This window comes from Sus scrofa, unplaced genomic scaffold, assembly GCF_000003025.6.
Source record: "Sus scrofa isolate TJ Tabasco breed Duroc unplaced genomic scaffold, Sscrofa11.1 Contig437, whole genome shotgun sequence".
Classification (NCBI taxonomy): Eukaryota; Metazoa; Chordata; class Mammalia; order Artiodactyla; family Suidae; genus Sus; species Sus scrofa.
In genome coordinates, this window is record NW_018085207.1 from 38070 (window position 1) to 58772 (window position 20703).

The 20703-nt window shown below is 39.8% G+C and overlaps 1 protein-coding gene across 20 annotated transcripts in view; it reads right to left on the reverse strand.

The window, feature by feature from the left end:
• The window catches only part of LOC100518053 (paramyosin), a 121092-nt gene that overhangs the window by 37295 nt on the left and 63094 nt on the right, over nucleotides 1-20703 (reverse strand). For 17 of the 20 annotated variants that reach the window (XM_021082044.1, XM_021082049.1, XM_021082046.1 and 14 more), the window contains 12 exons: nucleotides 18775-18816; nucleotides 18615-18635; nucleotides 15942-15962; nucleotides 14337-14357; nucleotides 11441-11461; nucleotides 8620-8637; nucleotides 7985-8005; nucleotides 6946-6972; nucleotides 5802-5828; nucleotides 4626-4646; nucleotides 3256-3276; nucleotides 376-396 (listed from right to left, as the gene is read on the reverse strand). In XM_021082044.1, the coding sequence (XP_020937703.1) occupies nucleotides 376-396; nucleotides 3256-3276; nucleotides 4626-4646; nucleotides 5802-5828; nucleotides 6946-6972; nucleotides 7985-8005; nucleotides 8620-8637; nucleotides 11441-11461; nucleotides 14337-14357; nucleotides 15942-15962; nucleotides 18615-18635; nucleotides 18775-18816 (282 nt within the window). Of the gene's footprint in view, nucleotides 1-375; nucleotides 397-3255; nucleotides 3277-4625; nucleotides 4647-5801; nucleotides 5829-6945; nucleotides 6973-7984; nucleotides 8006-8619; nucleotides 8638-11440; nucleotides 11462-14336; nucleotides 14358-14383; nucleotides 15963-18614; nucleotides 18636-18774; nucleotides 18817-20703 lie in introns of those variants that run through there. The other 3 variants (XM_021082054.1, XM_021082060.1, XM_021082063.1) reach the window with 3 other exon arrangements.

Sequence of the window (20703 nt, forward strand, 5' to 3'; positions counted from 1 at the left end):
AACTGATAACTGTGTCAGTAAAAACGAAAAGCATAAAGGAACATTCCTATCATTGGAAATTTCAAACATCGTGTAAAACATTTGCAGGCCTGGAAATACTTGGGTGATAGTTTCAAAGCAGCAAAAGAATGACCTGTGTCATTTACACTTGACAAATGGATGATATAAAAATTTACATAGGCTGTGAAACAGCAATGGTGAAAGAAATATGGGAGAAATCCACAAGCAGCGATTCAGGTTAGAACGGTGGACCTTCAGCAGAAATGTGAGTCAATGCATGACAAATCAGCCAAAAGGCAGGAAATGTTCGACATTTGGAAAGCAGTTATTTTAAAGGTTTTTGGGGGGACCAAAGGAATGTCAGGGAAAGCTTACCAATTTTTTCCTGAAGTTCTTCTGGAAAATAAAATAGAAAATCCATGTAAATTTCATTGGACAAAACACAACGAAAATGCAAATTTATTGAAAACTGTGTAAGATTAATCTTGTCAGGATACTGATAAACAATCACACATCTACACACATGCATGCATGCACACAAACAGTGGCCGAAAGCACTTTTACTGCAAAGACTTTCTTTATAAAATGAAAAGCAGAAAAATGAGTGAACTTTCTGGACTGAAGAAACATTATTTCTCCCAGTTGCCACCTTAAAAAAATTATGTTGGTCGCATTCAGTTTGTTTACATATCTGTCACTTGAGTTGTTAGCCTTGATGAGGTTGCTTGACTGGTGCTAAGTATGTCATCTATGCGTTATTGTGACCGCTCTTGCTGTGCACGGCAGCCACGCTCACTGAGTTAAAGAACACAGAATCACCGCTACGAGCTGAAAGAGAAGTCGAGGGTCCTGCGTGCCTCATTCCAAAACTTTCTTCAACCAGTTAATGTATGACTTTGTTTTATATGCGTTTCTGTTTCAGGTCACTTCTAAGTGAAGCTCATCTTAACGAAAATACATGAAAGAAAGGAAATGGCACTGTAAACCTAAGGTAAGGGGGTCAGAATCAAGTAACGTGATTATCTATCCGACAAAATGTTCACACTAGTTCCTAAAGAGCCCAGTTCTTCACAAATATGTGATTGACGAAATTTACATGGCAGAAGAGGTCTGTTTACATCAGTTGAGACAAAGGGACAAAAATGAAAGAAATCATAATGGGGGAACTTGCATGAGAAATAAAGACATGGTGAATGATGGTTGGAAAAACAAGGCCATGAGTCAAAACCACAGAGCAGTATGATGTGCCGGTGTTGAAGAACACTGTCCCAGAGATTAGAAGCCGAAGGTACCGGAAAAGGATGAAACGATGACGAGATAGACAGGGAAGGGCATTCCTGGGGCTGGAGCCTTTTCTCTTCATCATTACTGCTATCATCAAAGGGAAAACACTCAAAAACCACTGAAAATGAGGACCAAAAGGGAGGACAAGACAAGGACAAAACATTTGCAAACCATCCAGGCTTTTCTCTGTGGTTCGACCTGACCCAACTTTCTTGAAGGCTGGAAGTCTTTTCAGAAATCCCAACAAGCTTGTTTTACCTCCCCTCACCCCTTGGTGAGTCAGAGGAACCAAGACTGGAAGTGACAGCATGGGAGGAGGTAGGAAAGGACTTCCCCTGGGATGAACAGGATCCATCACTGGTTCTGCACTGGACTTTCTACCTTCTCAGAATAAACTGCAAACACACAGTCACACACAAGAGAGGTACTTACCAGAGAGAGAGAGAGAGAGAGAGAGAGAGAGAGAGAGAGAGAGAGAGAGAGAGAGAGAGAGATGGATGAGAAAGCAAGGAGAAAATGCATCCATTTGTGCAAACAATGTATAGCAGACATCCTATGAAACCTGCTACAGACAGTTAAGAAATGTTCCTCAATACTATCCATTTGAAAACAGAATCATAATTGGAACATTTCCCTAGAGGCAAAGACTTATGTTGTTAACGACTCTACCAGTGTGGTAGAAAACAAACAAAACACCACCACCACCCAAAGAACCCTTTGGCTCTCTCTGCTGGGCGGCTAACAGAATTGGGGAGTGCTTTCTGAGCTTAGGCCACGTCTCAAAGGGACCAATGTTTTTAGAAATGGAAGCACAGATGTTCACAGGACATGGTGTGAATCGGTGGCAGTGTTGTCTTACCTCCCCCACCCCCTCACCGCTTGAGGCAAAGCCACAAAGACAGAAAATGATGGTGCGAGGGAAAGTAGAATAGGACTTCATCTGGGATAAACAGTAGCAATCATTTGTCTCTCACTTGGCCTTCTCCCTTTTCCAGAATACAGTGTAAACATGGACACATACGGGAGTCCCGTACCTATGAGGTCGTGAGGAAGTCCATAGTAAGAGCATCCATCTAGCCAAAACCCTGTCCGTAGCTGTGTTATCTTAGTTTATATCAGTGTTTCATTAAAAACACCGAGGAGTATCCTAGGGCGATAGCCTCTCATGACAGTCATAGAAAATTGCAGGTTGGAGAACTAGAGTATAAATTAATTTTCCCTAGTGTACACAGTGCGTCTACAAACACTTAAAGCTTGTCTCAATGTGATAAATTAATAACGATGTCAATATCATGCAAGAAGAAGACAGAGGAAGTGCTCTGACATAAAAGAAAAGAAATCCGTGAAATGGTGTGTAAAATCTCTGTGCACCTGCAAAAAGACTGCAGGAAACGACCGGGAGCATTGGAAGTAAGAGCCCAAAGCCCACCTGGATCAATGGATTAGAACTGAGTCTACACACTCTTCAGAAGACAAGCTTTGGGAAAACATCACTCAGCAAATTTGCAGCCTTGTTTTATTTCATAAGCTTTGGGGAGGCATCAATGGCATGAGAATGGCCCCTTGAACTTTGCTGTATGACAGAGAGTCTACGTTATTGGAAGTGTTCCAGAAGCTAAACGTGGAACAGAAGCCACATGTCCATCAGTCTCTCCCCTTCTTCTCACAAAATCAAAACGAACCTGCCAAGGCTCTGGATGCCAGAGTTAAGACCATGTTTACAGGAAGGGCCCTGTGAAATGAAGTGGGAAGCACTGAGAAGGAATCAGGTCTCGGGTAAAAGAAACGGAGAGAACTTAAGGTGGGAGACGTCCATAAACAGAAACCTTGAGGGAGGAGAGGGAAGACATGGAGATGACATGTGAGCCAAAAGATGGCATATAGGGAAGAAGAGAGGGGGTGCCGAAAGAACCAAAAACCTGATTGTTTAGTACAGGCTGTGGAAACAAAGAGGTCATCAGAGATACTTACCGACTTTCTTTTGAAGATCATCTGAAAAAATAAAAAGGAAACACCCAGGTAATTATAATGGATTCAAACCACAGGGAAATTGAAATTTAGAGACAAGTTCTCCTACAACGTTAAATGCATCGGGATTTAGACAAACCCGCACACATACACAGGCACACACCTATGTAGCAGCGTGCCTGAGAGCTGCTTTTGTCCTGAGATTTCTGGTCCAAAGTTAAAGCCGAAAAAAATGAGGTCACTGACTGGTGGAAAAATTTCAGGATCATTAGTGATGGTGGTTACCTTTGTACAAAGCTCTTAAATTATCTGGACAACGCTCGGGCCCTTACTCTTTGGTTGGATACCTTTAAGGCATTCTTTGTCACTGCCAAATACAAATCACCACTTCTCTTCCTTGTCCTAACTTTGTTTCATAAGGTATCCATGAACAATGGATTAGAGGATACTCAACACCTGCGGCTAGAGAAGATGCAGGGTTTGGCTCTTGGGAACCTGTCTGTGTTCACATTTCACTCTGCAATGATTACATAACTTTTGGGGGGCGAATTTCTATTTTCACTCATGGCAAAATAAAGCTCGTCTTATTTCGGTCCCCTTTTGAGTCTAACATGGAGATACACACTCGCACAAGGCAGAGTTACTTGAAAAGAGAGGAGGAAGCAGAGAGGAGAAAACTTCCATTGGTTGCAAGCAAGGCCTGTGGCAGGGGCTACATGAAGCCAGCTACATGCATTGAGAGGTGAATTTGATTCCCTCTGAAAACTAAAGTGCACTGACAAAAATGTCATTAGAAAACAGGATATTAAACTTCTAAAGACTACGTTTGCGTTTTATGAAAAGCCTTCTGGGAACATTGTAGGACAGTAGTTCCTTGTGTCATTCGCATGAAAACTTAGAAATCAGAAATGTATTATGATTATTATTATTGATCTTTCCTTAAGCTATGAAATCCTTCTACAAATATTTGAAGTAGTTGGAGTTTGCAAAATTGACAGCTGTGTCAATGAAGTAAAAAGGAAAGAATGAAAATTACTCTCATTGGTTCTAAATAAAAAATTCCTAGGTAAAACAATGGGAAGTCTACGAATACCTGGGGACACTTGGGTCATGTGCTCAGAGTCAGTGCAGGGATGCCCCTCGAGTTTACACTTGACCCACAGACTATATTGGAACATACAGGCTTTGCAAGAGCAGAGAAGGGAGGAATATGGGAGAGTCCCTAACTGCAAAATTGTGCCAGAATAGCAGAGATCTGGGAGAGGGCAAGCCAGTGGTGACACGTTGGCTAAAAGCTGGGATATCTTTACAACACCACGAACGCAGGTGTTCTACAATGTTTGGGTGGTGAGGGGATATAAAAGAGGCTTTACCATATTTTTCCTGAAGTCCTTCTGTAAAACAAAATGAAAAGGCGATGTAAATTTCGTTGGAAAGAAACACAAATGAAATTCAGATTGGTTGAAACATTTTTTAGTAAAATTACATTATCCAGATGCAAGAAAAAACAGAACACAGACACACTGACAGAAATAAACACATGCACGCACACATACAGTGTCTGAAAGCTCCCTTTTGAGAAATGGATCATATTCCATGAGTGGATACATGTTTTCAATTGAGAAAAGGAGAACTTTATTGCTGGTAATGAACCTGATAAATCTGTTCATGATTCCTTTTGAAAATATTTGGTCTGTCCTTCCTCACGTTTCTATGGGTATAAGTTGTGTGACTTGTGCTTAGTAAATAGCCTCAATGTCCCTACCGTGGTGGCTTTGCTCGATAAAGCCACGAGACCCTGAATTAAAGAATCCTGAACTAGCGCTTTTACAGGACACGCAGGTCAGGTCAGGTCAGGTCAGGGTGACGGGGGCCTCTGGTCACAGCATTCTGTCCGCCGACTACTGCGTAACTGTATCTTATGGGAGTTTGATCATTAACGTTACCTCGATGACGTTTACTTTCACAACGTCAGATGAAAGGAAAAGACATAAAATTAATTCGCAGTGAATGGGCTTCTCAGTCAAATGACAGAAAATATTTTGGACAAAGAAACTTGAAATCAGCAAAATTTTACAAGTTAATTATTATTAGGCTATATTTGGTGAAAAGGAATTTTCTGCTTGAGAAGCAAGGATACGAAAAATCCAAGGAATAACATGCGAGGATGATAAATGTCAGTTGAAATAACAACGAAATGAAAACCTTAAGATGTCACGGTATACATGTAGGGGGGCGTTTACACATAAGTTTATATGTGTAGGTTGGTGTTGAGAAAGTTGATCACTGAGCATCAAAGACACGTGGTAAAGAAACAGATGGAGCATGCCAAAAATACAATGATGTGAAAACTATCAATGGGACTTGCCATCATATCTGGCTGCATCCAGAGTCAGAGTTAGTGCAAAGAAAAGTGGTCATCACGTTTCTGGGAAAGGTCAGTAGGCTTGGGCCAGAGGGTCTCCCTTTTGCGAAGCTCCCCTGCACCCGTCCTCCCCTGACACTCCCCCACAATGAGCAGGGCCTCTGTTGGACCAGCACAGACTCACCATTCTGGAACTGTTCTCTCCTCCAATCTGCAAGGAACAAGTGAACATGAGAACCTACTATCTGACACACAAATCGGCCTGTCTGTCCAGAATTCTGTGGTGATACATACATTCCTAAGGTTTAACTCAAGAATAACAGCAACCAAAGAAAATACTCTTTCATGTACCTAAGCCTCTATTTCTGATCTGCTAAAGTATGTCTGAATTGAAGGCCTGCCCCATCCCCATGCTCTACTTATCCAACATTCACCCAGGATAAATATTTATAATCTCGTCAGGATGGAGAGGCAATAGGGGAGATGATAAATTTGATCGAATAACATATTTTTCCCTTTCGTTTCCTCAGATTTTAGCAGACAGTAACCATTTTGCCTACACTCAAAAAACAATGTCAGGTGTAATTAAAAGTAATGAAATGATTAAGATTTACTATTCCAAACACACCACTTGTGAAAATAAGGAGTAATGAATGTATTGAGTTGATGAAATGAGTGCTTGGAGTTTCTGTCCTTTTCAGCATGTGATTTTGCACACGGCAAGGGTTCATTTAAAACATCTTTGGCCGTAAGAGATTCTTTATCAGAGTCCATGTCCCTCCCCAGGGTATAATGGTGCATTTTGCCAGGTTGGAAAAGAACAAAATGGGAAACCCTTTTCCGTTTTTTCCTTCCATCTTTTCTCTCCCAGTGTTTTCCCTTTCTCCCTGTCTCTGTCACATTTCCTTTCGGGAGCTCTTTGGACTTTTTTTTTTTTTTCTTCCTCTCTGTCTTGTAGCTTCATATTCAATTTGTTCCACACATGATGCGAAAAATGATCAGGTGGAGGACAGAAATGTAGAAACCTCAAAGGTTGGGGGTGTGGAGGAGGAGTGGGAAGGGGTCGTGTAAAAGGAAGAAAGGGAGGGAGGATGGAAGGATGGAAGGAGGAGAGGTGGGGAGGAGGACCCCATGCTGAATTGCTAGTGGTTGGTTTGCACTTCAGAGGGAATTTATTCCAAGTGCTGGACTCTACAGAGGCAATGGTTCCAATGCTGCTTTGCCTACTATAAACATATTTGCTATATTTCTGCATCCCTTTGCTTGTGGGGGGCAGAATCTCAGAGAGAGAAAAGAATGACAACTTCTGAGAGATAAGCTTTACTCACCATCCTTGAACAGAGCCATCATCCTAGCTGAGAGAAAACACACAATCATGCATGTATTTCTAAACAAGATTTCTTAGCATCATAAGGGAAATGCAGGTAATATCTTAGTTTGCCAGTATTTGTGTCTAAAAGCTACCTAAGTAACGTCCATTTCCAAAGAAATGCAATTGCTCAAGTTAATGAATGCCACCTGAAAACCTCACTATGGTTTCAGGGTTGTAACGTGATACGTCGGGACATGAGGATTTTGTAATTCTTGCACTAGGCTCTCAGAAATGATGTAGGGTTATCTTAGAAAACAGCCACTGACGCCGGAAATATATTGTCAGTCACGTTTATTTGATTGACGGAAAAGTGTATGTGTAAGACCCTGAAGGAAGAGAAATGTGTTGGAGTAATTATTAAATGAATTAAAATATAAAAGAAAGGAGAGTAATCATTGTTGTTTAAAAGGAAAAATCCCACATTGTCATGCAAAACTATTACCAATATCCCTTGGGAATAGGGTCAAGCAAAGCGGACTGGCTCGTTTCAAGAGCACGCTTGACATCAGTGTATACAGACAGTGTTTACACAGTCAACAAAGAAGGAACTCATCTCATGCAACAGCTTTGGAGTCTGAATGCTTCCCCTAAAAGCCAGAACACGATCATCTGTAAAGCAAGAGGCACTCCACCTCAGAGCACTTGGAGAACCCAAGGGAAAGGAAGCCTTCTCTCGAATGGCAATGACCACACTCACCTTAAGCGAATCGCCTTCATCTCACCAACCTTATCATGAAATTAGGGTAATCACCAGGGAGGTAGAACACCACCTGGGTGTATAGCAAGGAAGAGACTGGAAGGAATAACAGCCAGAGAGATGGTGAGAAGGGAACGTGATGTGGGAGGACCTCAGGACGTCAAAGAGAAGATAGGGTAACGTGGAACCCACAAGAAGCTAAAGGGCGGACAGGAGCAGGGAGGAGGGAATGTTGAGAAATGGTGGGAAAAGATGTTTTAAAGAAATACATCTGTTAAAAAATGTCAAAAAGATTTACCCATTTCTTTCTGGACTTGATCTGGAAAATATAATGGAAAACTCATGAAAGTATCAAGGAAAACCAATACAGAAAATTAAAATAAAGTTAAAACTTCCACTTCAGAGTAAATACGTAAGATGAATGTAATCAGAAATCAAACAAATAAAAGTACCCCCCCCCCGAAACTGCCAAGGAAATACACTTTTATTTTAGAAAAGAAAACATTTATTTTATGGTTACTGAAGAAAAGAAAGAGGGGAGTATTTGGATTTAAAAAAAAATATTGCCTGCCTTTCAGTAAAAAAAAAAAAAAAAAAAAACAAAGAATATGGCCTGCTTTTCCAGTAAACAACAAATGCTGCCCCTATTCAAACCATCAGCCACTGCAGCACCCCATGCTGGAGTAGCCCGAGGGAAATCTAGATGGAGAAATCAAAGACACTGGTGCTACCAGTTGTGGCAAAATAGGTCTGTCTACCTGGATTCCACAAACAAGACCGATGGAAGAGATCATAAGCGGGGAATACGAACAACACCCGGGGAGAAGGTGAGCCAAGAAATGACACATAGATCAAAAGGCAGAGAAGTTAAAGACACCAGGAAAGGAGTCATCCTGAGGACATGTGGGAGGAAGGCATGGTCAGAAAATTTACCTAAGTTCTGTGGTCCTTCTGAAAGACAAAATGGAAAAGTCAGCGTAAATATGTTGGGAAATATCATGCAGAAAACTCAAGTGCCTTTAAACATATCAGGATGCTGATAAACACACACACACACACACACACACACACACACACACACACACACACACAGACTGCTTGCAAACACACACACCAACACACCAATACACCAACACACCAACACTGGCTGAGAACTCATGTTTATTTGGGGAATAGTCCACAACAGTGAAGAGAGGCAGAAAGGGAGATGATTTAGTGAATGAGTAAAAATCAGAAACAGTAGACATGATGATGACGGGCTTCTAAAAGACTGATTGATCCCTTTTTATGTGATTTAGACTTTCACGCTTTGACTGGCCAGCTTTAATAAGATATTTGGCTAACTTGAGTGGAAAGGAAGAGAATTGTGATATCAAATGGCAGAAGGGAAGGTTGTAAAGCAAATGGCCTGCCTTTGTCTTGGAAGAAAATGCATACATCACAACCTTCAAAAATACCCAGCCCATCAATTGTATTGGTAATAATCTATTTGACCAAGTTGATTATGAGGACAAGACAGATGAAAGAGGTCATAAAGGGGGAAACTGAACAACACGTGATGACGGCAAACACTGTCTGGTGAACGAAGAGAATAAGAGAAAATCAGGTCATAGTATGTGCGTTTTAGAGCTGAGGAAGATGGTTACCGGGAGGTAAGGAGCTGCAGGAAGCAGATTAAACAGTGTCCAGGTATAGATAGAAACACATGGCATTTTTGATTGATAAGCTACCCAAAGAAGCCAGAAACAAATGAAACCACAAGCAGGAAAAGTTGAAAGCCTATTATTGACCTGCCCTTTTTTGGTTCAATCGCATGTGCAGAAAAAGGAGAAGAACACACCAATTCACTGAAAATGAGAGTGCAACGCTTAAAAAGAGGACACACATTTGAAACCCTTTCATAGTCTGCTTCTTAGTTCCAACTGACGAGTGCTTTAGGATCTAGAAACGTAATATTCCACAAGAGGTCTTGCAGTCAGAGGCAGGTAGTTGTATTACATGGCCCTCTCCCCGCAACTCCTCGAAGTAAAGGAGCAAAGAGAGCCAATGACTCAATGAGAGGAAGCAGAACAGGACTCCAAGGATAAACAGTATCGATCATTTGCTTTTCAGTGGAACCTCTTCTTTTTTGAGAATACAATCCAGACTTGCAGACACATTTGAGATGTGTACTAACTAGTCATGAAGAAGCCTACAGTAGAAGGACCCATCTGTCTAATACAGTATCTGGACCTCTAGTCGTACGAGGACTGCTCTGTCTACAGAATATATATATTCCTAAATTCCTTAGAACTGCAAAGAAAAATATAGCTGAATTCTTATTAGGAAAAGAAGGATGGTAAGCTTTTAATGGTCATATTATTGCTTTGTGAAAAAGTCTCTTAGGTGTCTCGTAGGACTATAGCTTCTCATGTCATTCACATAAAATTCCAAAATTGAGAAATACGTTATATGTGACTTTCCTTTAGTATATAAAGTCCTTCTCCCCAAATCGAAAAACGCATTGCAGTTTGCTAAATTAACAACTATGTCCATTAAAAAGGCAAGAAGGAGTTGGAACAGTTACTGTGGTATGAGGAAAATAAACTCAGGAAATACTACATAAAACAATATCATTTCAGGGTTCAAAAAGTAAAAATAAGAAAATGAATGACTTTACCGATGTAGGCAAAATTTCAGGGACCACAGTAATTGAGATTACTTTTTAAAAGTGTTCTAGACCTAGTTGGATGTTACTTCAACCTTTATTGATCTGTCTCATGGACTTCAAGCGTTCCTCGGCTGCTGCTACGTAAAACTCCTCAACCCTCATGATTGCTGTAGGTGTGCTGTATCCAGCACCCAGAGGCAGGGAGTTAGAGAACACTGAAGAACCCACTGCTTCCAGAGATTATGCAGTGTTCTGAAGAAATGCTTAGGTAACCTTGCTTTTTAAATTTCTAATTTAACCACGTCAAATCTAGCTCATTTGATGTCAGTGATTTGCAAAGTGCAAATACCCAACCGCATGTGACTGTCACTTAAAAAAGAGAAGAGAAAGCAAAGCAAAGAGAAAGAAAGCACCCATTTGTCCAAAATGATGTTGGTGTCACAGCAGTTGCATGAAGGCTGCTACAGGCATGAAGGGATATTCCTAAATGCCATTCCTTCGGAAATCAAAAACCTAACTGGGAAGTGTCATTACCAAAGGAGACATTAATATGAACTATTTGATAAAAACTTTTGAAATTTGAAAAAGTGCCAAGTTTTGAAAATGTTTCAGGGCATAAGCCTCTCCTGTCATTCACCTTAAAAAGTCAGAACAGGGAGATATGTCACCACTCAACTTCTCTAAGATGTAAGATCATTCTACAAATACTGAAACAATTGCAGGTTGCCAAACTGATAACTGTGTCAGTAAAAACGAAAAGCATAAAGGAACATTCCTATCATTGGAAATTTCAAACATCGTGTAAAACATTTGCAGGCCTGGAAATACTTGGGTGATAGTTTCAAAGCAGCAAAAGAATGACCTGTGTCATTTACACTTGACAAATGGATGATATAAAAATTTACATAGGCTGTGAAACAGCAATGGTGAAAGAAATATGGGAGAAATCCACAAGCAGCGATTCAGGTTAGAACGGTGGACCTTCAGCAGAAATGTGAGTCAATGCATGACAAATCAGCCAAAAGGCAGGAAATGTTCGACATTTGGAAAGCAGTTATTTTAAAGGTTTTTGGGGGGACCAAAGGAATGTCAGGGAAAGCTTACCAATTTTTTCCTGAAGTTCTTCTGGAAAATAAAATAGAAAATCCATGTAAATTTCATTGGACAAAACACAACGAAAATGCAAATTTATTGAAAACTGTGTAAGATTAATCTTGTCAGGATACTGATAAACAATCACACATCTACACACATGCATGCATGCACACAAACAGTGGCGAAAGCACTTTTACTGCAAAGACTTTCTTTATAAAATGAAAAGCAGAAAAATGAGTGAACTTTCTGGACTGAAGAAACATTATTTCTCCCAGTTGCCACCTTAAAAAAATTATGTTGGTCGCATTCAGTTTGTTTACATATCTGTCACTTGAGTTGTTAGCCTTGATGAGGTTGCTTGACTGGTGCTAAGTATGTCATCTATGCGTTATTGTGACCGCTCTTGCTGTGCACGGCAGCCACGCTCACTGAGTTAAAGAACACAGAATCACCGCTACGAGCTGAAAGAGAAGTCGAGGGTCCTGCGTGCCTCATTCCAAAACTTTCTTCAACCAGTTAATGTATGACTTTGTTTTATATGCGTTTCTGTTTCAGGTCACTTCTAAGTGAAGCTCATCTTAACGAAAATACATGAAAGAAAGGAAATGACACTGTAAACCTAAGGTAAGGGGGTCAGAATCAAGTAACGTGATTATCTATCCGACAAAATGTTCACACTAGTTCCCAAAGAGCCCAGTTCTTCACAAATATGTGATTGACGAAATTTACATGGCAGAAGAGGTCTGTTTACATCAGTTGAGACAAAGGGACAAAAATGAAAGAAATCATAATGGGGGAACTTGCATGAGAAATAAAGACATGGTGAATGATGGTTGGAAAAACAAGGCCATGAGTCAAAACCACAGAGCAGTATGATGTGCCGGTGTTGAAGAACACTGTCCCAGAGATTAGAAGCCAAAGGTACCGGAAAAGGATGAAACGATGACGAGATAGACAGGGAAGGGCATTCCTGGGGCTGGAGCCTTTTCTCTTCATCATTACTGCTATCATCAAAGGGAAAACACTCAAAAACCACTGAAAATGAGGACCAAAAGGGAGGACAAGACAAGGACAAAACATTTGCAAACCATCCAGGCTTTTCTCTGTGGTTCGACCTGACCCAACTTTCTTGAAGGCTGGAAGTCTTTTCAGAAATCCCAACAAGCTTGTTTTACCTCCCCTCACCCCTTGGTGAGTCAGAGGAACCAAGACTGGAAGTGACAGCATGGGAGGAGGTAGGAAAGGACTTCCCCTGGGATGAACAGGATCCATCACTGGTTCTGCACTGGACTTTCTACCTTCTCAGAATAAACTGCAAACACACAGTCACACACAAGAGAGGTACTTACCAGAGAGAGAGAGAGAGAGAGAGAGAGAGAGAGAGAGAGAGAGAGAGAGAGAGAGAGAGAGAGAGAGAGAGAGGGAGTTGGATGAGAAAGCAAGGAGAAAAAGCATCCATTTGTGCAAACAATGTATAGCAGACATCCTATGAAACCTGCTACAGACAGTTAAGAAATGTTCCTCAATACTATCCATTTGAAAACAGAATCATAATTGGAACATTTCCCTAGAGGCAAAGACTTATGTTGTTAACGACTCTACCAGTGTGGTAGAAAACAAACAAAACACCACCACCACCCAAAGAACCCTTTGGCTCTCTCTGCTGGGCGGCTAACAGAATTGGGGAGTGCTTTCTGAGCTTAGGCCACGTCTCAAAGGGACCAATGTTTTTAGAAATGGAAGCACAGATGTTCACAGGACATGGTGTGAATCGGTGGCAGTGTTGTCTTACCTCCCCCACCCCCTCACCGCTTGAGGCAAAGCCACAAAGACAGAAAATGATGGTGCGAGGGAAAGTAGAATAGGACTTCATCTGGGATAAACAGTAGCAATCATTTGTCTCTCACTTGGCCTTCTCCTTTTTCCAGAATACAGTGTAAACATGGACACATACGGGAGTCCCGTACCTATGAGGTCGTGAGGAAGTCCATAGTAAGAGCATCCATCTAGCCAAAACCCTGTCCGTAGCTGTGTTATCTTAGTTTATATCAGTGTTTCATTAAAAACACCGAGGAGTATCCTAGGGCGATAGCCTCTCATGACAGTCATAGAAAATTGCAGGTTGGAGAACTAGAGTATAAATTAATTTTCCCTAGTGTACACAGTGCGTCTACAAACACTTAAAGCTTGTCTCAATGTGATAAATTAATAACGATGTCAATATCTTGCAAGAAGAAGACAGAGGAAGTGCTCTGACATAAAAGAAAAGAAATCCGTGAAATGGTGTGTAAAATCTCTGTGCACCTGCAAAAAGACTGCAGGAAACGACCGGGAGCATTGGAAGTAAGAGCCCAAAGCCCCCCCCTGGATCAATGGATTAGAACTGAGTCTACACACTCTTCAGAAGACAAGCTTTGGGAAAACATCACTCAGCAAATTTGCAGCCTTGTTTTATTTCATAAGCTTTGGGGAGGCATCAATGGCATGAGAATGGCCCCTTGAACTTTGCTGTATGACAGAGAGTCTACGTTATTGGAAGTGTTCCAGAAGCTAAACGTGGAACAGAAGCCACATGTCCATCAGTCTCTCCCCTTCTTCTCACAAAATCAAAACGAACCTGCCAAGACTCTGGAAGCCAGAGTAAGACCATGTTTACAGGAAGGGCCCTGTGAAATGAAGTGGGAAGCACTGAGAAGGAATCAGGTCTCGGGTAAAAGAAACGAAGAGAACTTAAGATGGGAGACGTCCATAAACAGAAACCTTGAGGGAGGAGAGGGAAGACATGGAGATGACATGTGAGCCAAAAGATGGCATATAGGAAAGAAGAGAGGGGATGCCGAAAGAACCAAAAACCTGAATGTTTAATACAGGCTGTGGAAACAAAGAGGTCGTCAGAGATACTTACTGAGTTTCTTTTGAGGATCATCTGAAAAATAAAAAGGAAAGGCCAGATAATTACTATGGGATTCACAGCACAAGGGGAATTTATTTATGTATTCAGTCATTTTGGCTCTTTACTGCTGCACCTGTGGCACATGAAGGTTCCTTGGCTAGAGGTCTAATGAGTTGCCTGCCTATGCCACAGCCACAGCAATGTGGGTTCCGAGCCACGTCTGCAACCTACGCTACAGCTCAGGGCAACGCAGGATCATTAACCCACTGAGCATGGCCAGGGACTGAAGTCGCAACCTCATGGTTCTTAGTTGTATTTGTTTTCGCTGTGCTCTGATGGGAACAAGTTCACATACAATATTAATTGCATCCAGATTTAGACAAACCCACACACACACATAGGCACACACCTATGTACCAATGTGCCTGGAAACTTCCTTTTGTCCTGAGAATACTGGTCAAAACTAAAGCAGGAAAAATGAGGTTACTGACTGGTGGAAAAATTTCAGGATCATTAGTGATGGTGGTTACCTTTGTACAAAGTTCTTAATTTATCTGGACCACACTTGGGCCCTTACTGTTTGGTTGGATACCTTTAAGGAGTTCTCTGTCACTGTCAGATACAAATCATCGCTTCTCTTCATTGTTGTAACTTTGTTTTATAAGGTATCCACGGACAATGGATTAGAGGATACTCAACACCTGCTTCTAGAGAAAGTGCAGGGTTTGGCTCTTGGGAACCTGTCTGCGTTCACATTTCATTCAGCAATGATTACATCACTTTGTTTTTGGCGAATTTCTATTTTCACTCATGGCAAAATAAAACTCATCTTATTCAATCCCCTTTTGAGACTAAAATGCAAATACACACTCACACAAGACAGAGTTACTTGAAAAGAGAGGAGGAAGCAAAGAAGAAAAAACTTCCATTGGTTCCAAGCAAGGCCTGTGGCAGAGGCTACATGAAGCCAGCTACATGCACTGAGAGGTGAATTTGATTCCCTCTGAAAACGAAAGGACACTGACAAAAATGTCATTAGAAAAACAGGATATTAAACTTCTAAAGACTACATTTGCATTTTATGAAAAGCCTTCTGGGAACATTGTAGGACAGTAGTTCCTTGTGTCATTTGCCTTAAAAACTTAGAAATCAGAAATGTATTATGATTATTATTATTGATCTTTCCTTAAGCTATGAAATCCTTCTACAAATATTTGAAGTAGTTGGAGTTTGCAAAATTGACAGCTGTGTCAATGAAGTAAAAAAGAATGAATTAAAACTGCTTTCATTGGCTTTTAAAAAAATTCTAGGAGAAACCATGGGAGGTTTTTGAGTACCCAGGGACCTTTGGGTCATGTGCTCAGAGGCAGTGCAGGGATGCCCCTCAAGTTTACACTTGACCCACAGACTATATTGGAACATACAGGCTTTGCAAGAGCAGAGAAGGGAGGAATATGGGAGAGTCCCTAACTGCAATATTGTGCTAGAATGGTAGAGATCTGGGAGAGGGCAAGCCAGTGGTGACACGTTGGTTAAAAGCTGGGATATCTTTACAACACCACGAACGCAGGTGTTCTACAGTGTTTGGGGGGTGAAGGGGCATAAAAGAGGTTTTACCATATTTTTTCTGAAGTACATCTGTAAAATAAAAACAAAATACAATGTAAATATCATTGGAATGAAACAAATGAAATTCAGATTCACTGAAAAATTTGTATGCAAAATTAAATTGTCAAGATGCAGACAAGTAGAAAACACAGACACAGACAAATAAACATATGCAAGCCAACATGCAAACTGTTTCTGAAAGCTCACTTTTAAGAAATGAATGGTATTAAATGAATGAAGAGGGGAAAATGAATACATATTTTCCATTGAGACAGTGAGAAATATTATTTCTGGTAATGAACCTGATAAAAGTTTTCATGATTCCTTTCGAAAGTATTTACTCTTTTATTACTCAGTTTTTCATGTTTATATGTCATCTGATTTCTGCTAAATAAATACACTCACTGTTCCTACAGTGGCAGTAGCATTGGTATATAAACTCACCAAACACTGGATTACAGAATCCTGAACTACTGCTTTTATAGGACATTCAGGTCAGGTCAGGTTGATGGGTGCCTCTCTTCATGTCATTTTTCAGGAGATTAATGTTTAGCTGTGTTTTATGGGAGTTTGATTTCTAACTTTTCTTCAAGGATGCTTACTTTCAGGAAGTCAGAGAAAAGGAAAAGAAGTGAACTGTTAATTGGCAGTGAATGGGCTTCTCAATCAAATGAGTCAACCATTTTGGACAAAGAACTTTAAAAATAGCAAAATTCTTACAAGTTAATTTGTATCAATATATATTTTACAAAAAGGAAATTTCCACATGAATAGGAAGGATAGGGGAAGTCAAAGGAAAATGGGGCATTGAATAACCTACGAACATGATAAATTTCAGTAGAAATAACAATGAAATGAAAATATTATGAGGTAGCGTTACATAGGTCGGTTGGAGTTGAGAAAGAATACCGCGGAGCATCAAAGACACATGGTGAAGAAGCAGACAAAACATGACAAAATACAAGGTGTAAAATATTTAAAGGGACTTGTCATTATTCTGTTCACTCTTAGCTGAAAGATAAAAAGAAGAAATAGCCATTTAAACTACAAATGAAGGCACAACATCAGGAAAAGGAAAGGGCAATGATTTGAAATCTTTTTGTTGTTCATTTTCCCTTAAACGTAACCCACATTCCTAAGAATTGGAATCAAAGGTTTCCAAATGCCATGTAACCCATGAAAGGTGATGCTGTTTTTTTATATGGCTTCATATTTTGTGCCAAAGGATTTAAGAGAAGAAAGGAAATAATGAGAGAACATAGAGTAGAACTTCCTCTGGTATAAGTTATGACCATCATTGATCTTGCCTTGGGCCTTCCTGCATTTTCACCATAAAAGACCAAGTTGCTCACATATATGGGACAAGTATCCAAAATGTAATGGAAAAGTGTGCAGAAAAGTACCCCTCTGACAAAAACTGTTATCTGTTGCCATAGTCCTATGAAGTCTGCTTGATGCATTGACTAAATGTCTTCCTAAATTCCACTCAATATGTAAACCAAAATGTTAATTGAAAATATGATTATAAAAAGGGATGGTAAACCTTGAATAGTTATTCAACTATATTAGTGCCTTATTAACATATTTTGGATTTATCCTAGGATAATACCATCTCTTTTCATTCATATTCATATAAAAAATTCTGAACTGAGATATGTACTGTACACAAACTTACCTTAAATGGTACTGTTCTTCTTGTGCAAACATTGAAACAGCATAGCAGTTTTTAGTATTAACAATTGTTTGAATAAAAAATGAAAAAGAATAAAAAATATTTAATGTAGATGAGAAAAAATCCAGGAAAATATGATGAAGTACTTGTAAAATTAGCAACACCTGGTTAATATGATAAAGAACACTTAAACAGTGAGCCCAATGTCATCTTTAACCAGTGGATGACATCCAAATTTATACATTCTTTGGCAGTGAAATGGAGGGAGAAACTTTATCACAAACTTGGAATCCTCTTTTCTTTTCAAGTTTGGGGAGGTATCAATAGCATAGTAATGGCCCCTTCAACCTGGATACTTGAAAAGGTCCTAAGGTCATGGGCAGTTTCCAGAAAAATATATAGAATGTGAAAATCCTGTGCCTATTAGTCCAAACCCATTTAGTCTACAAATTCACAATACAAATGTGGCAAGTCTCTGGAAGGTAAAGAAAGCCAGTGTTGTAGGGAAGGAAAGGTATGGATTTAAAAAGATGCAATGGGAGTTCCTGTCATGCCTCAGCAGTTAAGGAACCCAGCTAGTATCCATGAGGACACAGGTTCAATCCCTGACCTCTCTCAGTGGGTTAAGGATCTGGCGTTGCCATGAACTGTGGTGTAGGTCGCAGAAATGACTTAGATCTGGTGTTGCTGTGGCTGTGGCGTAGGCTGGCACCTGTAGCTCTGATTTGACCCCTAGCCTGGAAACCTCCATATGCCGTGGGTGTGGCCCTAAAACCCTAAAAAGAAAAAAAAAAAGATGCAATGGGAATTGATGGGACACTGGGGAAAAGAGTGGAAATAAGAGAATAAGGAGGAAGTTCATATCCAAAAATTGGGTAGAGAAGAACGGACATGCAGGAGAGGAGGAACCAATGGGTAGCATAATGATAAAAAAAAGCACATAATGTTAAAGATATCATAGAAGCAGTCACTGGAAGAGTTACTGGAGTGGACACTTCTCAGAAATTTACCATTTTTTCCCTGGAGATCATCTGAAAGATAACATGGAAAGATTAAGTTAAATACCTCTGAAAACAAGCATGAATAAAAATCTAATTTTTTGAAAAACATGAAAGCAAAATATAATATATTGGCAGCAGACAAAGACATTTACACATTTAATGAACCTACCAACAATGGCTGAAGACTGCTCTCTTCTATTCAGAGAATATCCTACAAATAAGAGGGGAGGGAGGAAATCAGGAGAGAAATACAAGTTAATTCTGTAACCAAAAATTTGAGTTACAATAGTAGATATCTCAAGGAAGTGTAAGCCAATGAATAACATATTGATAAAAGGCTGGGAATATTAAAGACAACAGAAGAACCATCATTACAAAGTATTTTGAGGCTAAAGAATATAAGAAATAATTCACCAATGTTTTTTCTGAAATATTTCTGAAAATTGAAGAGAAATACAACAAAAAATCATTGCAATGTAAAATTTATACATAAATTAAACCCATCAGGAAGCAGATAAGTATAAACACAAACATGCAATGCAAACACATATCTTATCATCACACAAACACTCACAAACATATACAAACACAGTGCTCGAGAGCTCAATTTTGTCCAAAGAAGTGTTCTCCTCAAATGGAAAATGGGCATAAAATGAATGATTTCACTGAGAAAAAATTTAGGAAGAGTAGTTTTCTTAATCACCTTTTAAAAATGTTCTTGATCCCTTGGAGTAGAGGCACTTATTATCATTTGAAAGATTTAAACAATTGATGGCATTTAATTAATATGTATAGTTAAATCGAGTTTTGTGATAGCCGAAGGATATAAAGTAGCAATAGTAACTAAATTAGAGCATCCTGAGCACTGCTTCCAGAGGCGCACAAGGACATGTTTTCTGGGCTCTTCCATCTGCAATATTTTCATCCATTGACAATATATAACCTCGTGTTTTGTGAATTTCTATTTCAGCTAATGCCCAAGTGAAGGTCTTCTCAGTTAAACCCCATGAAAGGAAAGGAAAATAAGCTTAGCTTGTAGGGAAGCAGGTCTAAGTCAAATGATTTTAATCTTGGACAAAACCTTCACACAGGCTACAGAGAAAATGCCAATACCCAGAGGTGTATGATTAACAGAATTTACTTGAGTCTGACAAAATATATACATAGACTGCACCACTGGACAAATCAAAGAAGCAATTTTGAGAAATAAATAAATGACAAAAGATGGCAATTCTGTTGGAAGAGTAAGATTCCAAGAAACTCATGTAAAAATATGCATTTATTAGCGTTGAAAAAGGTGATTGAATGGGATTTAAAGGAGAAAGTGCAGTAAGAAAGGAAACAGATCTTAAACAGGGAAAAACGTTCATGTGACTTAACTTCTTCTTCCCTATTATCATTAACAAGAAAGAAAGAAAGAAAGAGAATTCACAAAGAAGATACAATGTCAGGGAGGGAGAAAGACACAAATTTCAGTGCTACCGTAGTTTTCTGGGTGGTCAAAACTGACGCACACTTCTGAGAAGTGGACCACCAGGTTCAAATGCAATCTCACCAATCAGACAAAAAACAGAACTTCCCACTTGTCCACAAATCCTGGTGAGAAAAGAACTGAGATTATAAATGACTTCGTGTAAAGTCACAAGCAGCTTCTATAAAGGTAGTGTAACACCTCTGTGATAAAGGAAGAATTGATTCAGGGCAGAAACTGTGCTGTGGAGGAAGGGCAGGGTTTGTTTCCTGGATGATTCTGCTCACACTTTTCTCCTGGGATGGGCAAACTCCTGTGATGTGAGTTTCTATGTAAGCTAATGCCTAAGTGAGTGCATCTGAATGAAATCACATGAAAAGAAGGGACTTCAGTGCTAAAAGTGAGTGGAAGTGGTGGTAAATAAAACAAATGAACAAGTCGTGGAGAAAACTCATACTTCAGAAGCTTGAAAGTGGCAAAACTAGTGTTCCCATTGTGGACCAGTGGGTTAAGAACCTGACTATCCATGAGGATGATGCAGGTTTGATCCCTGAAATACAAATTCCTATATTAGATAATGCCAAAGGGAAGCCCTTCTTAATGAAATCACGTTCACGTGAAAGAAGG